We start from the raw sequence: 22,094 nt of genomic DNA on the forward strand, positions 1-22,094 counted from the left end.
GAGGAAGGCTGCTTAAAAAAAGAAAAGCTCTATATTACATTCTACTTTTAATTTTCAAAACCTGAAAACCTCAAACCCAGGAAAACTAATGGTATTTCCATCTATTCTCTTTGATAGCCCATAATTCCTATGATTTTCTTAGCATCCTTTTACTCTGTTTTTCTTCCTAGAATTCTCTTTCAAGGTCCAACACAGAAATCCTTTTTCTCAACAAATCTTTCCTGACTAACCCTATTTCCTTTTTTTAAATTCTTTGAATTTTCTAAAGTTTTTAGTATTTTTTGACGTTTGTATACAATACTATATTACAGTCATGTATAACTTTATTTTGTGTTAGAAGTAGGTTTTTTGTGTGTTTGCATTCTTCCTCATTTTATATGTGCAAAAAGTCACTTTAATCTTATTTTTCTTAAATGAAATAATCCAATTTTAAACCCCTTTCCTGGGGAATTAAATGTAAGTCATTTTGGGGGTGCTTTCCTTCACCTCCCCCAGAATCTCACACAAAGTAAAACAGTCAGAGAATTAATTGTCCCTGCCCCACCCCACCCTAATCTTCTGTCCATGTTGGCTGTCCTGAGTTGTCCACTGTTAAACCACATAATCCCTTGAAGTTCAGTGGCTCTGTTGCTTCTTGATGCAACATGAGCATCTTGGCCAAGGCTTCAATAGCTTTCTGTGTTGGATATTTTCTCCTGGCATCTCCAGATAGACTTTTTAGTCTTTTCTTTCCCTATTCTGTGCCCAAGGACCCCAAGAAAATTGCTAAGTATTAGTAACATGGAGAAAAAAAGGATGTAGAGTTTGTGGGACTCTAAATTATATAAAGGATCGTTTTAAAGCCCTGGGAAAGTTGGGTGAAAGTTAAAAATGTGTTCAGAAAGGAGGAGTTGGAGCCTAGTCAAGTCACAGATCTTCAAATTCAGCCGAACTCTGGTAGCACTCCTGAGACATTACTACTATATCTTTAACATGTCCTTTTTTAGTTCATGAAACAATTTTGGCATAACTGTTCTCTTAACAAGTTAATGAGAAAGTTAAAGCTTTTAACAACTCAAGATTGCTGCCTATGATACTTATGATTTTTAAACAAGTTGTCATATCAATAAAATAAATAAATAAACCTAGCTGGGCACGGTGGTTCATGCCTGTAATTCCAGCACTTTGGGAGGCTGAGGCAGGCAGATCACCTGAGGTCAGGAGTTCGAGACCAGCCAGACCAACATGGAGAAACTCTGTCTCTACTAAAACTACAAAATGAGCTGGGCATGGTGGCACATGCCTGTAATCCCAGCTACTGGGGAGGCTGAGGCAGGAGAATCGCTTGAACCTGGGAAGCGGAGGTTGCAGTGAGCCAAGATCTTGCCATTGCACTCCAGCCTGGGCAACAAGAGCAAAACTCCATCTCAAAAAAAAAAAAAAAATGCAGCAACCTTCCTTTAGGAAGTAGAGCAATGTATTATAACCCCACTTGCAATTTTATTTTTCAGATTAATGAATATGATTAAAATTAAGATGGAATAAAAATCAAGACAATTAAATAAAATACAAATTGGTTGTATAATGAAGACCAAATTGTTATTTTGAGACACATGTTGCATCTTTCCATATGTTCGAAAATTCCTTAGGAACTTGATACAAGTGCTGCTGAAATAATTTCTGACTCTTAAGTGACAGATGCCTTATCTTTTATTGCGATATTAATTCTAAATCCCATCAAATAAGACAATGCATGATACAAAAGATAAATTTATAAGCATTTGCCTCCCTATTTAACCACAGAATCATTATCATAGTACGTTCACTTTCAACTTGTTAACTTGTTTCTATGTTCCTTCTCTACTTCACATCTGGCCTCTTCATGTTTTTATTTTCTCTTTCTCTCTCTTTTTTTTTTTTTTTGGAAACAGAGTCTCATTCTGTCACCCAGGCTAGAGTGCGGTGGCACCATCACAGCTTACTGCAGCCTCCAACTCCTAGGGTCAAGTGATCCTCCCACCTCAGCCTCCTGAGTAGCTGGGACCACAGACATGCCACCATGCCTGGCTACGTTTTTGATGTCTTGTAGAGACAGGGTCTCGCTATGTGAGAGGCTGGTCTTGCACTCCTGGGCTCAAGCAGTCCTTCCTCCTCAGTCTTCTAAAGTGCTGAAATTACAGGCGTGAGCCACCGTACCTGGGCCTGTTTTCTCTTTCTTTTCATTCTAATAATAATCCCTTATCTACTGATGGTTTTTGTTTCTATTTCTGAATACATTTAAATGCCAGTTATAAAATCAGAAATTCTTATTTGTGCTTTTACAGTTTGTTGTTCTTGATGAGAGTTTAAGTATCTATGAATGAGGAGAAAGGTTATGTGAGTTTTGGCTTCTAGAAAGAAGTAATTAATCTTTTCCTGTTACCTTTTAAAAAGATGCTCTACTTTTTATAGAAAGATAGCAGTAGAAAATAACAGGTATTTAAGTCTGCTCACTGACTTGGGCCAATTATTTTGTAATGGAATCTCTGTTTCTGTAAATCTCTGTTTTGCTTAAGGAGACCTCCTAAAAAATCATTTTTATGGTCATTGAATTTTAGAGTTAGAAAACACTTTAGAAAATGTTATTAGCCTCTCATTTTTGAAAAAGAATTTCTATCTTGCCCAGAGTCACGTTAGGGGTGAAGTAAGAGGCAAAGGAAGAACTGGAATTCAGGTTTCTAGATTCCAAATTCAGGATTCTTTCTTTTTATTTCATTATTTTATGAAACATGGAGAGCAAGCTGATTGTTCATCTAAAGTTCATTACATTGTATCTTGGAATTTGTCATTTCTGTACTTCACTATTTAAATTAAAATATTTTATGTTTATTACCTGTTTTTTGATCTGCCATCTAAGAATTTTCACTTATTGTCTTCCCTTTAACATTGAGTCTGCATACTGCTGCTAAATAATCTTTCTACAATATAGTCCTAATTATGTCACTCAAAAACCATAATATGTCTCACCCCTTCTATCAGCCACATAGTTAAATAAATTAAATCCAATCATTTAACCCATTACAGACTAAATCTACCTTTCAAATCTTAGTACTTTCCACTCCTCTGCTCATCTTTTATGGGCCAGCCAAATGGACTGCTTACTTGCTCTTCTCAGTACACACGTCTCAATTTTCATACCACTCTATCCTTCTTTACATAACAATTTTGCCTAAAATTGTGCCCATCTTTGAGACTTAGATCAAATTTCACATTTCCCATTTCTTTTGTTCTCTCTCTTTTTTTTTTTTTTTTTTTTTTTTTGAGATGGAGTCTCGCTCTGTCACCCAGGCTGGAGTGCAGTGGCATGATCTCAGCTCTCTGCAACCTCCGCCTCCCAGGTTCACGCCATTCTCCTGCCTCAGCCTCCCAAGTAGCTAGGACTACAGGCACTCACAACCACACTCGGCTAATTTTTCTGTATTTTTAGTATAGACAGAGTTTCACCATGTTAGCCAGGATGTTCTTGATCTCCTGACCTCATGATCTGCCTGCCTCAGCCTCCCAAAGTGCTGGGAGTACAGGCGTGAACCACTGCGCCCGGCCCTATTCTCTCTCTTTTTAATTCCAATTACAGTGTACTACCAGCTTGCCCAAATTATAACCCATGGGCCGCATGCAGCCCTGGATGGCTTTGAATGCAGCCTAACACAAATTCATAAACTTTATTAAAACATTATGAGGTGGGTGTTGGTGGGTGTGTGTGTATGTGTTTAGCTCATCAGCTGTTGTTAGTGTTTGTACATTTTATGTGTGGCCCAAGACAATTCTTTTTCTTTCGTTGTGACCCAGGGAAGCCAAAAGATTGGACATCCTTGATGTACTATATTCTGACTTTAAATTTTGCTTTCCCCTTAATTTTTTTACCTTATTTTTGTTTAATCAAATGAGCCTAAAAGACTGCAACATAGGCCGGACACGGTGGCTCACGCCTGTAATCCAGCACTTTGGAAGGCCGAGGGAGGCAGATCACCTGAGGTTGGGAGTTCACGACCACCCTGACCAATATGGAGAAACACTGTCTCTACTAAAAATACAAAATTAGCTGGGCATGGTGGTGCATGCCTGTAATTCCAGCTACTTAGGAGGCTGAGGCAGGAGAATTACTTGAACCTGGGATGCAGAGGTTGTGGTGAGCCATGATTGCGCCATTGCACTCCAGCCTGGGCAACGAGAGCGAAACTCTGTCTCAAGAAAAAAAAGAGTGTAACATAACTGAAGAAATAGTGTCTGATATGATCATTGGTTATTAAGATTCTTGAAGCAGGTGAAAGATAATTATTGCTACCCTCTTTTCTTCCTACATCAAATAATCAAAAATCTGTCCAGGTCGTCACAACCAAGAGAAATCCTGTACTCCCATGCCTATCCAGCACTGAGTAGTATCTCAATAATATTGTTACAGTGGTCTCATGGAGACTGGAGATATCCATTAACTATTAAACACCTACCTTGGGTCTAGCACAGTTACCAAATCTCACCATTTAGGCATTACCTACAGAATATACAGTGTATACATTTTGCTTTGACATACTAATGACAGTACATATTTTCTTAGGTAATTACACAGAAAGCTATGCCATATTTTTTAGCATTTGGAGATTCCCGGTGCTTCTGAAAACCTTGGCTAGAACAGACCTTGAGACTGTTGGCATTCTCTCACATGCATGGTTTATTGTTTTCTTCCCAAGATAAGAAATGTAGATTATATAGGTTACTGTCACCTATTGATTAGCAAAAGATAATGTGAAGGTAGCAGAGGAGAAAGAGAAGTTTCTGACAAATCAAAATCTCTATAATGACAAAACCACTTTTAAGTGTTGGTTGTCCAGGTGAAGGTTAACCATGTTGGAGTAATAGTGAGTTTTTCCATTAGAAGTGATGATGGGGGACATGGAGCCCTTCCCTCCAACAACCCAGTCCTAAATCCAGACTCCTTTCCTTCAGTCCTGTTACTGCTAACCCAATACTGCCTAATTACCAGAATTTACTGGGATAGTGAGCACATCTCAGTCCCCCACATTGTGTCTAAACCATCATTAATCTGCTCTAACTAATCAAGAATTGATTTTCCTTGTTTGTAAGATTAAGTTCATGTTCATTAGAAATGTAACTCAGATCATTCCTTTCACAAGATGTTTAGGATTATTACCGTAAAAACTGCTAGCTTCTCCAAGGGGCTTACTATGTGAATGAGGTCTTGTCCTTTGAACACCTAACCAGTAAGATCAATGTATTGTGTATAATCTCTTCTTCTGAAGTAAGAAAATTTAGCAGTGCCATCTTGAGCTACACCTGTGGTGGTGTCTATAATGATGTGTATACTGGCATTTAAAAATGACATAGATTACGCTGGATACATACTAGCATTTATTTACTAGACGGAAAAAAAAGGAGTCATTTTAAAGCTGTGAAAGTGTATTGTAGCAGGTTATTGCTGATCATAAGCTTATTTAGATTTATATTTCTATCCCACATGCTGTAGATTTTCTAATTATATTGCATGTCAGCACAGTAGAACAGTAGCTTGTCATAAAATTGCTCTCTGTTGATAATTTACCAAGTGCTCAAACTGAGTCAGGACTTAATTATTTACCCATTATTTCATTATTTTGTCTGTACGTAGGGTGTTTTATAATTTTTGTTTAGTTATTTTTGGTTTGGTTTTGTTTTTGCTATTTTGCTACTTTCTTTTTTTTTTTTTTCTTTTGAGACAGATTCTCGCTCTGTCACCAGGCTGGAGAACAGTGGTGCAATCTCAGCTCACTGCAACCTCCACCTCCCGCATTCAAGCGATTCTCCTGCCTTGGCCTCCCGAGTAGCTGGGACTACAGGCGTGCACTGCCATGCCCTGCTAATTTTTGTATTTTTAGTAGAGACGGGGTTTCACCATGTTGGCTAGGATGGTCTCGCTCTCTTGACCTCATGATCCACCTGCCTCGGCCTCCCAAAGTGCTGGGATTACAGGAATGAGCCACTGCACCTGGCCATTCTTGCTACTTTCATAGCAAAACATTTGGCTTTGGCTTTGTTATTCTGCTTTATTGTACTCTTTGATATCCAGTATTTATCAGTAATGTCTGGACTGCATACATCTTTGAAAATACAACTGTAATTAAAGATTTAAATAAAATATTATTTCGGGAAAATCTCTTTCCCTGATTTTGTTTGATATTGGGAATGAAACAATACCATAATCCTTGAGGATAACTTCCCACAGCAGGACAACTGCAGGTATGGCACAAAATATGGATTGCATAAATACTCTTATAGAACACATCAGACCAGCACTTTCCAAAGTTTTTAGCCAAATCTTTGCTACCATCCCTGAAAATCTTAAAGCATATGAGTAGAAAAATTTTTTACCTTTGTAAGCAAAGATTCTACTACTAGAATAATCAAATGAACTCATTCTAATGTACATGTACTTAATTCATACTATAGGTGAGGCAGTTTTAGGATGAGATAGAAAACTTTGTTTTCAAGAAGCTGATAAACTAGGTGAGGGTGGGAAACAGACTGTAAATAAATTATAATGCAACATAAGAAATAGCATAATAGAAGAATATTCAGACCAGTAAAGTCAGTCAACTCTGATCCCCAAAATTAAGTATGAACCACAAAAAATCAAGTCAGTGTCAATCTAATGCAGATTTATTTGAGGGCTTCTCTTTTCTTCTTTGCTTAATGTAGTTGAGTGCTTTATCCTTACTATTTGGTAAATCAGCAGGGATTTATTATCTATTCTGTGCAGAGTAGTATGTTAGATGCTGTGAGGATACTAAATGAGCTTCTGCACCAAGAATGTATAATCTAGTAGAGGAGATAAGCTATCTACACAAATAACTGTGTCTGCAGTCCGCACATAATTGTTATAAAAGAAGCCTTTACAACTTGAGTCAAATTCTTGTACAATACAGAAAGCCACTCCTGGAGGTAGAGAAAGGAGAAAACATGAACAATTCAGGAAGGCTTCCGTTATGCAAAAGATGGCTGAACTAACCCTGGAGGGATGGCTAGGATTTTGACAAGAGTGGTTGAAGATATTCTAATTCATTTAGTGCCTACATGTGCTAGGCAGCATGAAGGCAAAAAAGCCTGGGGCACGTTCAGAGAACAGCAAGTATTCTAGTTTGAGTGGCACCTGGTACATGTATAAGGGAATAGTAAAAGATCTGGCTAGAAAGGAAAAGAAGAGGCAGGTTATGAAGGACCTCTGAAAGTCAGACTGTGGAACTGGAACTTTTATCAGGAAGCAGTAGTTAGTTTTTTCAAGCAAAGGCTAATCAGAATTGATATTTAGGAAGATGAATCGAACAGTTGTGTGCAAGCATGCCTTCAAATTGAGTGAGGCTGGTACTGGAGACTGGTTAAGAGACTACCATGATAATCTGTGTAAGAATTAATACAGGCCTGACCTAGTTTTGAGTGAGTAGCATTGGAAACAAGAGTTTTAGGTATTATAGGGCTTATGCATATAGAATGGACTTGACAGAACTTGAAGACAGATAAAGTGTCAAAAGGATGCAGGAAGTGAGGCAGGATATCTTATGATGTTAAAGGAAAGAAATAATAGAAATTACCCCCCATCCCAGAGAAAAAAAAGTAAAGAGAAAAGATTGGAAAGTTAAAAACTGAATTTTTAGAAAAAGACTGCATTTAGGGAGTGTAGCAAATAAGATAAGCAACATAAAAGTGAGATAATGGGAATAAAGATATTCAACAGAAAAGAAGGGAAGAGAGTTCCTAGGAAAGGGTAGGGAAATGCAAGCCCTAAAATATCGATAAAGTCTCATTTTTCATGTGTTAAATTATCCAGTGGAGTTGGAAGATCCAAAAAAGAGAATTTAAATGTGCAACAGTGCATGGGGAAAATTGACCAAACTTAAAAGAAAGAAAATATATAGCCACAAAATGAAAAGTAATTGGAGATGCTAAGAAATTTGGATGGGAGTTGAAATTAAATCTCTGAAAGAATAAAAGGGAATGAATACTCAATTTATATCTTAAATAAATATTTCTAAATGTTACACTATGCAGAAATCCTTCTTCCCTGGAAAAAACGAGATCAAGTCCTATTCAAAAAGATCGAGAAGAAAGACTGAGATTGGTGACCCATGAGAAAACAGTTTCTGAGATAAGTGTAGGTGGAATTTGCAGTGTTATTTATCATAAGTCAAATGGCTGTTAACAAAAAGTTAATTTTACATCTCATCTGTCAGCCCAGTTGCTGTATAATGTTCAGTACAGTAGAAGTGCCACTACTTTGTAACTACCTATATGGTGTATTACCTTCAATTCCCATTGTGTTGTTGATACCCAAGCAGAACTCATTATTTGTCTTGGAGACTACAGAATACCACAAGCAAGCACTAAGGTTGGATAATATGTTATCTCACATTCGGAAAGGAGGGTCTATGTGGTAGATACATTTCTTCATTCTGTTTTGGGATAATTGACTCCTAGGATAATTGGCTCCTATTTCATTATTAAATGCAGTATGAACTTTGCAGAAGTATTCAGTATCTCCTAAAACCTATTTCTTTTCCATATAGCAGTGGTATCTACTTTTAATTTAGTATCTATTCACCATCTACTACATGCTCTACTGACCCTAACCCTAACCCTGACCCTAACCCTAACCCTAACCCTAACCCTGACCCTAACCCTGACCCTAACCCTAACCCTAACCCTAACCCTTCAGTAGAGCATGTAGTAGATTTGTATTATTTCTGTGTGTGCGTGTGTGTGTGTGTGTGTGTGTATGAATAGTCTAACCTGCACATTTGACCAATTTCTTTTTCATGCATGTTAGATTTTTCTCTCTGACTTCTTTGTAGTTGTGGGGTAGTTTTGTTTTTTACTTAAGAGACCTGTATTGATTATTTCTATGGTTGTCCTTGCTAACGCCCACTGGCCATTGTGAAAAATCTTGTCAATGCTATATTTGTTTCTAAGACAGCCACATTACAATACACTCTGTACATAATTACTATGAATCAGCTGGCAAAAAATAAGAAAATAATATTGGTTATTGGTAATATCTATTGATTTTATATGTTAGCTTTTTTAAAGTTTTTTTTTCTCTTATTTTCTTTCTTCTATTGTTACCTCTGAAGAGGCTTTTGGTAGTATTTAGATGGGTTGTGCTATCGATAGGTAAAAATTCTGACCTGGGGGAAATTACCTTTATTTTTCACTAGATGTAGGAAAGTAGATGCTGCTCTGTTTTTACTATATTTTGTTACATTAAAAAAAAATTACAATGTAGTCCTGTAAGTTTCTTTTTTTATTTTATCCAGTACTATTTTAGACTGTGAATATTACTGGGATTTCTAGTTCTATTCCCTCTTCTCCCTCTGAAAATCAAAAGAGCCAAAGAGTAGTAGACCTTTTGTGATATGGTCTAGTCAAAATAGCTAAAAATTAGGGCTCTCTCTTTAAAGTTCATATTCATCTAGCACATCTCACACTTTACTCTTACCACTTTACTCACAGTAGTTTAAAAAAATAAAACTGTTCTGTGTATATTTGTTCATTTTTGTGTTTTATGTATCATTTTCATTTTGTTTTTACTTTTTTTTCAAGAGTGAATTTTGTAAAACTTCCAGAGTAGAGTAAGTTAGGGCCATTAGAGTAGCCCCGGAGGATGAGACTTACAGTGGCAATGATTATCACACCTTGACAACTTGGGAAGGACCATGGGATGTGGAAAATATAAAGGACATTGGTTCACATTTGAACAAAGTAGAAGGAATTATTAGAAAAGCACTTAAGAAGGGTGCTGATCTCTCCCCAACTGAGGTCTTCTTTCTTCTTTTCATCTAATTCTAAGCACTGATCGGTGAATTATTTCTCATTATTCTACATAAACAGGTATCTAAACTTATAAAAATTGGTTATCTTGTCTTTTAGTGCCTTTTTATTAATATAAGTTATTTGGTTTTTAAATTGTTTTGCCAATGAATGAAGGAAGTCCTATCAAAAGATACACATTTTACTTATCTTAAGGCTAACAGCCACCACGTCCAGCCTAGCAAACTTTTTTTTTAATGAAAGTCCAAGTAGTATGGTCTCTGTTAAGCTACTCTACTTCAACTCTGTCTGTGGTAGCATAAAAACACCTTAGATAATATGGAAACAAATAGCATTTGCTGTGTTCCAATAAGACTTTATTTATAAAAACAGGTGGCAGGATGAATTTGTCCTATAGGCTGTAGGTTGCTGATCCTAGCATAATGTATTGATTATACATTATGGTAGAGCCCTCTGTTGGTTGGAAAGAGAGGACGAGGGAAAAAAAAGTAAAGATGTATTAACTATGCAGAACTTTCTAGTTGGTAAGACAAAAAGCAAGAAAATTACAGTAATATAGAATATGTAAAATAAAGGAGGATTCAGAACTGAGTAGGTAATTCTTCAGAGGGTATCAAATGTAGATTATAGTAAAGTAGAATGCTTATGGTTTAGTACATCAAGAACTATATCCTTCATAAAATAAAATGTAGCTGGACATAGTGGCTACATCTTAGCCACCATAGTTTTACATGTACATGTTTGGTACAGACTCATGGTAGCATGTAAATCCAATATTTTGGGAGGCCGAGGCAAGTGGATCACCTGAGATCAGGAGTTAAAGACCTGGCCACCATGGCGAAACCCCATCTCTACTGAAAATACAAAAATTAGCCGGGTGTGGTGGCACGTGTCTGTAGTCCCAGCTTCTAGGGAGACTGGGGCATGAGAATTACTTGAACCGGGGAGGCAGAGGTTGCAGTGAGCTGAGAGCATATCACTGCACTCCAGCTTGGGCAACAGAGTGAGACCCTGTCTAAAAAAAAAAAATACATAAGAACAAGGTAAGACACATTTAATATATCTGATCAACTGGTCTTGTCTTTGGCCTGATACATTTTTTTAAACTAATAAATGATTACAGACTCATTGAATATGCCAGGATCTTTTAGCATCTATACTTTAAAATGGATCCACACTGAACTTCTGCAGGATGTAATGGAGTAAGAGTGGCCAGATTTATCCTCCCTCCTCAAACAATGCAAAAATCAGACAAAGTATATAACACAAGAGTTTTTAGACATTAGACAATACTGGGCAGTGATCCCTGAGAGAAAATGAATGAGGCATCCATACAATTTCCATAGCATTCTGCCTAGATAGCTTCCAGTCTGCAGTCTGCAGGAAGGAGATCCAAAGCAGAACCCAGTGGCCCAACTGAGTGGAGACAAAGTCAAGGTGGCTAGAATGTGCATAAGACAGTGCCAGAGAAGACAGAGCTTCACAGAGATAGAGCACACACACTGGATATCTGCAGAGGGCTCCCCCTTGATTTTTAAGCCGAGTACTGACCCGCATAAGTATGCTAGGAAACTACTCAGGTACAGGGATAAAACCCCTGGAAAGGAATAAGCAGAATATTTCCTGAACTCAGATAAGATTAATAATAGTTTACAGCCCCAATAATCACAGTGGAAAAACCTCTAATAAATTGGACATCTTTTTTAGTACTCAAAAGAATATTACATCAGTTGGGGACAAGATTAGCTCTAGATTAAGAGCTGCTCTCATCTCACCTAGCAAAGCTTATAAATAAGCTTGTAAAGAATCAAGTTGTTTTTGAGTAACCAACTGAATTTCAGAATAAACCTCAAAAATATATAATGAGAAATTATTTGAGATGGTTTGGCTGTGTCCCCATCCACATCTCACCTTGAATTCCCACATGTGGGAGGGACCCAGTGGGAGGTAATTGAATCATGGGGGCAAGTCTTTCCCGTGCTGTTCTCATGATAGTGTATAAGTCTCATGAAATCTGATGGTTTTGAAAAGAGGAGTTCCCGGCCAGGCACGGTGGCTCACACCTGTAATCCCAGCACTTTGGGAGTCTGAGGCAGGTGGATCACTTGAGGTCAGGAATTCAAAACCAGCCTGACCAACATGGTAAAACCCCATCTCTATTAAAAATACAAAATTAGCCAGGCATGGTGGTGCACGCCTGTAATCCCAACTACTTGAGAGGCTGAGACAGGAGAATTGCTTGAACACAGAAGGCAGAGGTTGCAGTGGGCTGAGATCGTGCCATTGTACTTCAGCCTGGGCAACGAGAGCAAAACTCCATGTAAAAAAAAAGTAGGAGTTCCCCTGCACAAGTTCTCTCTCTTTGCCTGCTGCCATCCACAAAAGATGTGACGTGCTCCTCTTTGCCTTCCACCATCACTGTGAGGCTTCCTCAGCCACGTGGAACTGTAAGTCCAAATAAAGCTTTCTTTTGTAAATTGCCCAGTGTTGGGTATGTCTTTATCAGCAGCATGAAAATGGACTAATACAATATTCAACATCCAAAACATAAAATTCATAATGTCTGTCATCCAATCAAAAATTACCTTTCATTCCCTGAGAAAGGCATTGTTAAAAAATAAATAAGTAAGCCAGGCACAATGACAAATGCTTGTAGTTTCTAGCTACTTAAGAGGCGGAAGCAAGAGGATAGCTTGAGCCCAGGATTTTGAGGCCAGCCTGTGCAACATAGCAAGACCCTGTCTCAGTCAATCAATAATAAATACACACACACACACACACACACATATGTATATATAACCATTCATGCAAAGAAGCAGGAAAATACAACCCATAATGAGAAATATTCATAGAAATGGATTCAGAGATGATACAGATGTTAGGATTTGTTGACAAAAATATTAAAACAGCATTTCTAAATATATTCTGTATTTCAAGAAGGTAAATAAAAACATGATCCTATTAAAGAGTGATGTGGGAAATGTAAAAAAGACCTAATTTCTAGAAATAAAAAATACCATGTCTGAGGTGAAAAGTACACTGGATAAGATGTGGCACTGCAGAAGAAAAGATTAAGGGTCTTGAAGACAGCAATAGAAACTATTCAAAATGAAACACCTAGAGGGAAAAAAGACTGGAAAAACTAGCAGTGTAGCCGTGAGCTGTGGGACAACTTTAGCTGATCAAATATATAGAGACTAGGGATGGTGACAGAAAAAATATTTGAAGACATAAGGGCTGAAATTTTTCAAAATTTGATAATAACTGTAAACCCACAGATCCAAAAAGCTTAACAAACCAAAAGCAGAAGAAACACTGAAAAGCTACACGAAGGCACATAATCAAATTGCTTAAGATCAGTAATAAAGAAAAAAACCTTAAAGTAGCTAGGTTTCTAAAACAACAACAACAACAAAAAAAATTACATACAGAGAAACAAAGATAAGAATAGCAGCAGTCTCCTCAACAGAAACAATGCAAGCTAGATCTTGGAACACAGAAGGAAAGAGATTATTAACCCAGAATTCTAGACCCAGTGAAAATACCTTTCAAAAACAAAAGCAGAATACTTTTTCAGACGTGCAAAACCTGAAAGAGTTCATCAGCAGGAGACCATTCAGAAAGCCTCAGATCTAAATGCTGCCAATAACAATTACCTGCTGTATGGTCTTGGACATACTTGAATCTCTCTGAACCTTCCAAATTTTCATCTGTAAGATAAAAGTGATGCTAATTTTTAGGGGTTTTGTGAGAATCCAATAATAGAAAAGAAAAGAATTGACATTTGTTGACTGTCTTATTTATACGAACTACATATTATCTCATTAAAAATGGAAATAACCTGTCTGGGCAACATGGCCAAACCCTGTCTCTACAAAAAAAATACAAAAATTAGCTGAGCATGGTGGTGCATACCGGTAGTGCCAACTATTTGGGAGGCTGAGGTGTGAGGAGCACCTGAGCCTGGAAGGTTGAGGCTGGAATAAGCCATGATCCTGCCACTGTATTCCAGCCTGGGCACCAGAGTGAGACCCAATCTCAAAAAATAAAAATAAAAATGGAAATAAAATTCCCAATAATAGGGCTACTATCCTAACATTTTTCTTATCCTAGCCTCTTTCTTCTTGTTCTTTAATACCAAAAACTTGGGTTGTTCTGAAAGAAGTTGGTCTAAGTAACTCATCTGTCTTACATTCTGATGAAGCACTTTTTCCTAACTTAATTTGTTCTTCAGTTACCAGATTAAGTATGCTTAAAAGTGGGAATGAACAACTCTCCTTGCTAGAATAGACAAGTCAGTTAATAAATCACTTTATGAAACAGTTAAGTTTCTTGTAAACTAACTTTTTTTTTTTTTTTGCCTGTGTTTTGGCTGCTTAATGTTTTTTTCAGTTACATTTATTGAGGTATAATTTATATACTGTCTATCTAATTTTTATTATAAACCTATTGGATAGAGGCAGGAGTGTCTTTATAGTTATACATTGCCCCATAGAGTTTTTGGCACTCAATAAAATGTTAAATAATATTTTTATTCAGCATTCTGTAGACGGGAAGCATATGGTAATAAATGTCAGAGCACAAGTTGAAAATCTCCAAAAAGTTATATGGTATATTCCTTGGAAAAGCTAGTAGAGATACTTTTGTGAATGAAATTTATTTTAAAAGGGGTTCCCAGACTCACATTTTATGCAACAATTTTCTCCAGCCTTCAGTTACTTTATTTACAAATTAAAATTTTTCCTTATCAGAAATAATGTGTAAGTTAAAATAGTATAATACTAATGTGGTATCATAAGAAAGTATATAAATGATTTGATACATAACATAAAGTAAAGGTAACTCATAGTTTGAAGGACAGCATGAGAAAATATTTAGAGGCTTTAGCAATATAAATCTTTATGTTATGATATATTGTATATATTGTATGAAAATAAATACACAGTGGATAGTTCTTTATTGTTAAATTTCAGCATGACTTAGAGTTATGTCACTGCTACAGCTGTTGCAGACATTCTAGTGGTAGGAGACTTTGACTCAGTATTGTTTTTCTCAGCTGAGGATTCTAGCACTATTTAATACTCATATTTTAGTGTCAGAAACACAATCATTGTTTCAGAATAACAGAAGACATCATGAATTGAAACTTAAATTTCATGCAAAGGATAATATCTCCTGGTTAATCTGTGTTGAAGAAATGGTTGACCACAATCAGGTATACAAAGCCATTGAGATAGCATATATCTAAATTTTCTTTCCAGAATTTGCTTACCCTCTGATCTGCCAACCACACTTGCTTTGAAGTTTCGGTTTTTGTTGTTTTGAAGAGATGGGGTCTTGCTATGTTGCCCAGGCATGTCTCAAATTCCTGGACACAAGCAATCCTCCCACCTTAGCCTCCCAAAATGTTGGGATTACAGGCATGAGCCACTGCACCTGGCCACTTTGAAGATTTTATTAATGTAATTTGAATGTGAAATCATCTGAATTTTTCTTGTTAACCTCATATATAAAATGTGGGATAGGGAATCCAGGCACTGCTCACTTAACTTGGTGCCTCTGGCTCTCATAAGACTTTTAATAAAGGTGTCAACCAGGTTTGTAGTCATCTCGCTGTTCAGCTAGGGGAGGATCTTCTTCCAAGCCCACCCGTGTCTGATCACAGACTTCAGATCCTCACTGGTTATTGATCATGCACCTCTCCATAGTCCTTACAACACTGCAATTTATTTCTCCTAGAGTGAAGGCTCAGAGAGAGAAGGCATGGTTATCAAGAAGATGAGCAAAACATACCATCACTTTTGTCATATATTTGTTAAAGCAAGTCATTAGGTCTAGAGCACATTCAAGGGGAGGAGAATGCAGAAGGATTTGAATACCGGGTTCAAGGATCATTGGCAACCATTTTGAAGACTGCCTTCTACACATATAATCCACAGATAGGACAGATCATTAAATGTACTCTAGGTGCTCTGACACTCTCTTGTTTATCCTGAGATCTTAACAAGTACTTGAATTCAATAGGCAAAATGATTTCAGTTTCACATAAAGTATTTCATTTATTCCTAACAACAATGCAACAAAATAGGTATTGTTAACCCCAATTTTATTGATGAAGAAATTGATATACTGAATGACTGGCTCAAGATTACATAGCAAATAATCTGTAAAACTGGGACCTTAGTGTAGGCCTTTTGATTCTAGATCCTGTACTCTTTCCATTGGCTATGATTGCCTCCTGACCAGTACTACGTTGCACTTAAAGCCATTCAAAGAGAATATTATACCTCTAAATTTATATACAATTATATGAATTTTTATTATGCAGAGATTTTTATATAGAGAGAGAAAGAGAGACGGACACCCCCCTGTCTTAAACTCTCACCTATACCACTCCATTTAGGAGTTATAGTATTACTGAGTCAAAGTCTAATATCATTATAAGGCCTGCAACAGCTGTAGCAATGACACAACCGTACACAGATGCTGGCAGCCTAAAACTACACTTAGGAGGTAAATGTTTGTTGCATGGAGAGATGAACAAGCAAAGTAAAAAAACAGACCTGGTCTGGTGGCTCCATTTCCTCTTGGCTTGTCAATATACAGAAATCATTGTGTTTCTATATTGTTTGTGTTTCAACAATTGGAATTGCAGTGAGTATGGGCAAGTTATGGTTTTAGTTTAATATTGATCATAGATAATTCTACTTTATAAGGAAGAACTTGCGTTATCAGACGAAATGCAGAGAAAGTTTTCTCCTCCATAGTTGTCTTTCATATACACAAACATACACTTGAGTTTCTTTCCTTTCCTGTGTAATCTCAGGATTGTGCTTTTTAATAGTGGCTTGCTAATCCCTTTAGCTCTTAATGTAAGTATTCCATAGTTTTCATTAACCTGATTAACATAGTTTTTCCCTAACCTCCATTCAAAAACTATATTTGGTTGTTTTACCAGCACCCTTTTACCCTGGTTGCTGAAGCAGCAAGCCTACTGCAAAACCTAAGTGGTGTGGTATAGATGAGAGTCTAAGACTTTAATTATATGTCATTTTATTCACAACACTCAATTCCAGGAAGGAAGAAATGGCTCTGTTGTTGTAAAGGACATATTATGTGAGTATCATTCATTGTAAACCAAAAATGATACTGTATTATAGTATAGACAACAATGAGAACTGATTCTGAAAATGTGACCTGACTGAGAAACTGAATAATAGTGAAAGTTATCAAAATTGAAAAAAAGTGTTAATGTGAAATCCAGCCTTCTTAGAAATACTCTTTCCCGGCCTGTTTAGTTTTGCTTTTGTTGCTTGTCATGCATGAATGAAAGTGCTATACTCTCGGGAGCAGGAAAGCCTCTGTGTCGGTTGTTTATTTCCTTAATCCCTCCTCCTTTGTGATTTTTGATGTCAGATCTAAAATGGAAAGCCTGTAAATATAATGATTATCACATGGATAATCACCTGCATTAGGAACCGCCCTGCTTTTCTATTCTAACCCGAGCTGTTCTCCACATGTCACATCCACTCTGTGGTTGGATTTTAACCTGACTGCTTCATTAGATTTGTGAAACTCAGTACAAGGCGCCCTGGGGCAGCACAGATGGGAACTTGCTTGTTTTCTTTTCTCACTTTTACTGCAAAGGCACACTAAAAAGGTCCTTTTCAATTTAGTGCGATCAGTTCACTTGGAATTACCTCTGATATTTGGAACCTGTCTTACTCTTCTGCCCACCATCTATGCCTCTTCTTTCTTGCTTACTTTCTGACCTAATGCCTTTTCTTTCTGCCTCTGCATGTCATGAATCTGACAACTAAAATTCTGCTTAAAATTCTTACTGGGTCAAACTGTTCCCTCGTGTTGTTTTGTTTGTTTTGCTGACAGGGAAAAATAAATGTTGTTCTATCATTGTATCTACAAACACCTTCAGATCAGAGGTTAGCTGTGGGAAAGTCTGCAGTGATATGAGCCAGCTGCCTTCTCTAATGGAGTGACTTGGGGCACCAGTCCAAGATCAAAGGAAGGTGGGAGGAAGTCAGAAGATAAGATCATTTTAAGCCACAGAACAAGCAGCTTAGCTTTTCTGGTGATAGGGCACAGCTCAGCAAACCTGTGTGAGGGGGCACTAAGACAGAAAATTGAGTTGACTTTTCTTAAGTACATCTTTCCTCAGTCAGAAATATGTTGATGCTTGAAATAGTTTACAGACATGGAAGTGTCCTAGGGCCTGGTTTCCTTAAAAAATAATAATTTGACATTTATATATGTGTCTTCTTGCAGTTAGCTCCATACCATAACAGATCACAGTTAATTTTTAAAAATATTTTTTTTTGGGCTGGGCACAGTAACTCACACCTGTAATCCCAGCACTTTGGGAGGCCAAGGCAGGCGGATCACCTGAGGTCAGGAGTTCGAGACCAGCCTGACCAACATGGTGAAACCCCGTCTCTGCTAAAATTACAAAATTAGCTGGGCATGGTGGGTAGTCCCAGCTACTCGGGAGGCTGAGGCAGGAGAATTGCTTTAACCCAGGAGACAGAGGTTGCAGTGAGCCAAGATTGTACCACTGCACTACAGCCAGGGCTACCAGAGCAAAAGTCCGTCTCAAAAAAAAAATAAATATATATATATATATATATATATATGCACACACACACACAGACATATATAGTTTTTTTACAGTTAATTTATTTGTATGAGCAAAACTGGACATTAAAAAAATTTTACTATATGTGAATTTTGAGTGTTTATGGCTTAGTACAATTTTAGTCCTACAGATTCTTCCTTTGAACTTTGTCTTACAGTCCCCTGGGGTTCTCTCATGTCTCTGATGAAGTTTCATATAAATAAGTGGTTCTAGTATAGCTTTTTTGCTGTCTTTTTCATATAAGAATTTGCTTGGTTCAGAGTGACAGCTTGGGAAGCACTACATCAATAGCTTCTGAACCTTATCCTATTCCTTGATATCGCAGCCAGCAAATGTTATTGACTATGTGATGTACAAAGCTCTAACCTTGCTTGCACAAATTGACCAGTTGTCAAGATCAATATTGATTTGCTTATTTTTGTCTACATGAACTAAGGCTAACTTGATCAGGCTTATGTTTCTCTAGTAAATAGCGTAAGGAGTTGTACTTTCAACTTAACACTTTCTGTTGACTTCAGTGTTTAGCTGTAATCATACATTTCGAACTTTCTAAATCCTCAAAATGGTTCTCTAACCTATAGGTTATTAGTACATTGGACCATAGGTGCATACATGTATTTTTTTCCCAATGTCTTCCCAAATTTCTGCTGAAGACATTGACTATACTTTCTGCCTTACATGGCTTGATGCTGCAGTCGTTTTAGTTGAGTTGGATCTGCTCACTACTCAGGCTCAAATCCCATCCTTCTATTAATATCTCTTGGCAAAGATAATTTTGGAAGAATGTAAGTTAAGATGTAGAGACTCTTGACAGTTGTCTGCAGTTTTTTTTTTTTTCAAGAGGGAAGTAGAGTTGAAAAGTAATATTGCCTCCCTTTTCTATCAGTCCCAAAATTAAAGTATATGCACAAAGAGTAAAGAAAAGGAAAGGATTTCATTACACGTACGTATTTTTGTCATTTAGTAACCTGTTATAAGAGCCTTAGGGTATATAATAATCATCAGATGGTGTCCTTAAGATATTTAAAATCTGGAAGAACTTTGTGTATTAAAATTTTTTAACCATATGTATTTTTAATGCTCAACTGTTGTTACCCTGTCATCTTATATTAAAGAGGATTTTTGGACTGTTTATTATTTTAAAATTTAAACAAAAAAGGAGACGTTGAACCCCTACATAGCACACACACCTAGATTTAACACTTGTTAACATTTTGCCACTTTTGCTTCACTTTAATTTTTGTCTGCAGTATTCTAAAATAAATTATATATATAGTGACATTTCATTCCTAAATACCTCAGGATTCATCTTAAGAATTAAGGACTTTTAAAATCAAACTGATAATTCCTAATATTATCTAATTTCCATTTCAGATTCAGATTTCTCCCCTTGTCCCAAAAATATCATTTGTAGCTAGTTTGTATAAACCAATTAAGGTTTATACATTGTTCTTGGTCATTTTCCCTTTTTTACTTTATCATTACACTGACTTGTTAAAAACATTAAGCTAGTTGTCCTACAAAATGTCCTACCCTAGGAATTTTTCCAATGGCTTTTGCTGTATATACTTTAACTTGTTCCCCTATCCTCTGTATTTCTTATAGGCTGCAAGTTACTGGACTAAGGTTTTGATTAATTCATGTTTAAGTGTTTAGGTCAGAATACTTTATAGGTGATGCTGTGAACTTCACACTGCATCATAACAGAAGGCAAAGAATATTTGGTGATCCCACTATTAGTGATGATAAGTGATAGCATCGATCACTGGGTTAAAGTGATGACAGCTTGATCCTTCCATTATAAAGTTATGCTTTGCTCCCGTGACCAGCATAAAATCTGAGATACTTTGATTCCATGGAAATACCCAGTTCCCTATCATCCTTTTTACCCAGTGAATTTAACGTCTACTGAGGATCCTTGCCTGCATAAGTTTCATTAGGAGGATTGCAAAAAGATGATTTTTCTGAATTTATACATTTATTAGCAGGCATTCTTCTCTACATAAGAGCTTTTTGAGAGGTATTGTTTTAATTAAAAACACAACCACCAGCGTATTCCTTGGATTGTCTTTCTTTGCTGAGGTCAGAACACCTGAACTCACTGTGGCAGCTACAGTAAAAACATGTACTACATCTTCTTTATTCCAACTTGTGAAGTGTGTTGACATTAGGCTGCCTTTTTATTATTATTATTATTCCAAGGGAAAGAAGAAATCTTTATTGCTGTAAGAATAAAAATTGAACTATGTGGGTATATTGAGATAATTGTGTAAAAAAGAAGACTGAATGAGTTTCAAAAAATGGATTATTTCTTCATTACCGAGCACTTTATAATTAACTGTTCTTTTTTTTTTATTTCAGGAAGCTGCCACTTTTGCTAGAGAGCAAGGCTTTGAGGTGAGTTAACCCACAATTGCACACTAAACAGATCCTAAAGGTTTTTTCTAGCTGATAATGAAGTTCTTTTGGACAGTGATTGATGTGCTATTATACTCTCAGAGCCTCGCAGCAGTTGCCATGGAAACTTGGCAGTCGTCATGGTTTCTTTGTTCTGCCAGCACAGTGTTATGACGCACTCTGCTAGGTCTGCACCCAACATCGCCTACAGATGTTATTTATTGAATTTTGAAAAGCCTCTTGGGAAGCCAAGAGGTTGGGCACGGTTTCAAGCTGCCTCTGCAGATACGGGGCCTGTCAGTTTGTTCAGTTAAAAAGCTACCTCATTAGCTGCATTACATTTCATAAGGATTCACTGCTAAAGCAGTGGTGGAACAAGACCAAATAATGAAATATAATGTCGTTTAAATGATTTCAGCCCCATCACATGTAGATTATCATTATGCAAATTAATTTCTAAAAGGTTGTACTTAACAGTTGTTAGGAATTGATTAATTTAAATCCTGCTTTTATAAACTTACTGTTTGAACCTATCTTTTCTTCTCTCTCCCTCTTTTTTTCTGGGGAGAGGGAGGTAGCATAAAATATACACACATTTTCTGAAATAAAATATCAATAATTGTATTTAATGTCTAGTTCCTAATTCTGTTTTCCTGATACAAGTATTATCCTGTCAAGATTCAAAACTCCATGTGGTCGTTGTTGGCAAAATTGAGATAACCATGTTTTTTATCTGTATAATACCCCTCTTCCAATTGATTGTTAGAAAACACTGACTAATATGAACCCAGGTTAACTGACAGAGAATTAACTAAGTTGGAGTCTTTTATGACTATGATATTTACTGAGTGAACTATGTAGAATGCTGTGTTCTTACAGCAACTTAAAATGTTACAGGGTAGTAATTTTTAAAAATTTAATCTAACCACAGCCGAAATGTAGGAACTTTCTTTTTATTTGCTTATTCAGTATTGTGTATCAAGTAGGGAAGAGGTGAGTGGTGACTGGATAGTATTGGTAAGGACTAGTAAGCTCACTTTGAACTCTAGAGAAAGATATTATATGAGTTTGTGAAACTCTTGTTTAAATGTAGTAAAGGCAGATTATCAAGCAACAAAGTAATACATGTGCATGTTATTCATGTCATCAGACTTGACAAACCAGAGCTAGAGCTTCCTCTTCATAGAGAAAGACAAGGAACATGTGATACAGATAC

At 36.7% G+C, this 22,094-nt stretch overlaps 1 protein-coding gene across 2 annotated transcripts in view; it reads left to right on the forward strand.

The window, feature by feature from the left end:
- The window catches only part of ADK (adenosine kinase), a 613,194-nt gene that overhangs the window by 464,584 nt on the left and 126,516 nt on the right, over positions 1 to 22,094 (forward strand). For both annotated transcript variants that reach the window (XM_033209675.1, XM_033209676.1), the window contains exon 8: positions 20,843 to 20,878. In XM_033209675.1, coding sequence (XP_033065566.1) covers positions 20,843 to 20,878 — 36 coding nt within the window. The remainder of the gene's footprint in view (positions 1 to 20,842; positions 20,879 to 22,094) is intronic.

Source organism: Trachypithecus francoisi, unplaced genomic scaffold (assembly GCF_009764315.1).
Source record: "Trachypithecus francoisi isolate TF-2019V2 unplaced genomic scaffold, Tfra_2.0 Lachesis_group9, whole genome shotgun sequence".
In the NCBI taxonomy this organism is placed as follows: domain Eukaryota; kingdom Metazoa; phylum Chordata; class Mammalia; order Primates; family Cercopithecidae; genus Trachypithecus; species Trachypithecus francoisi.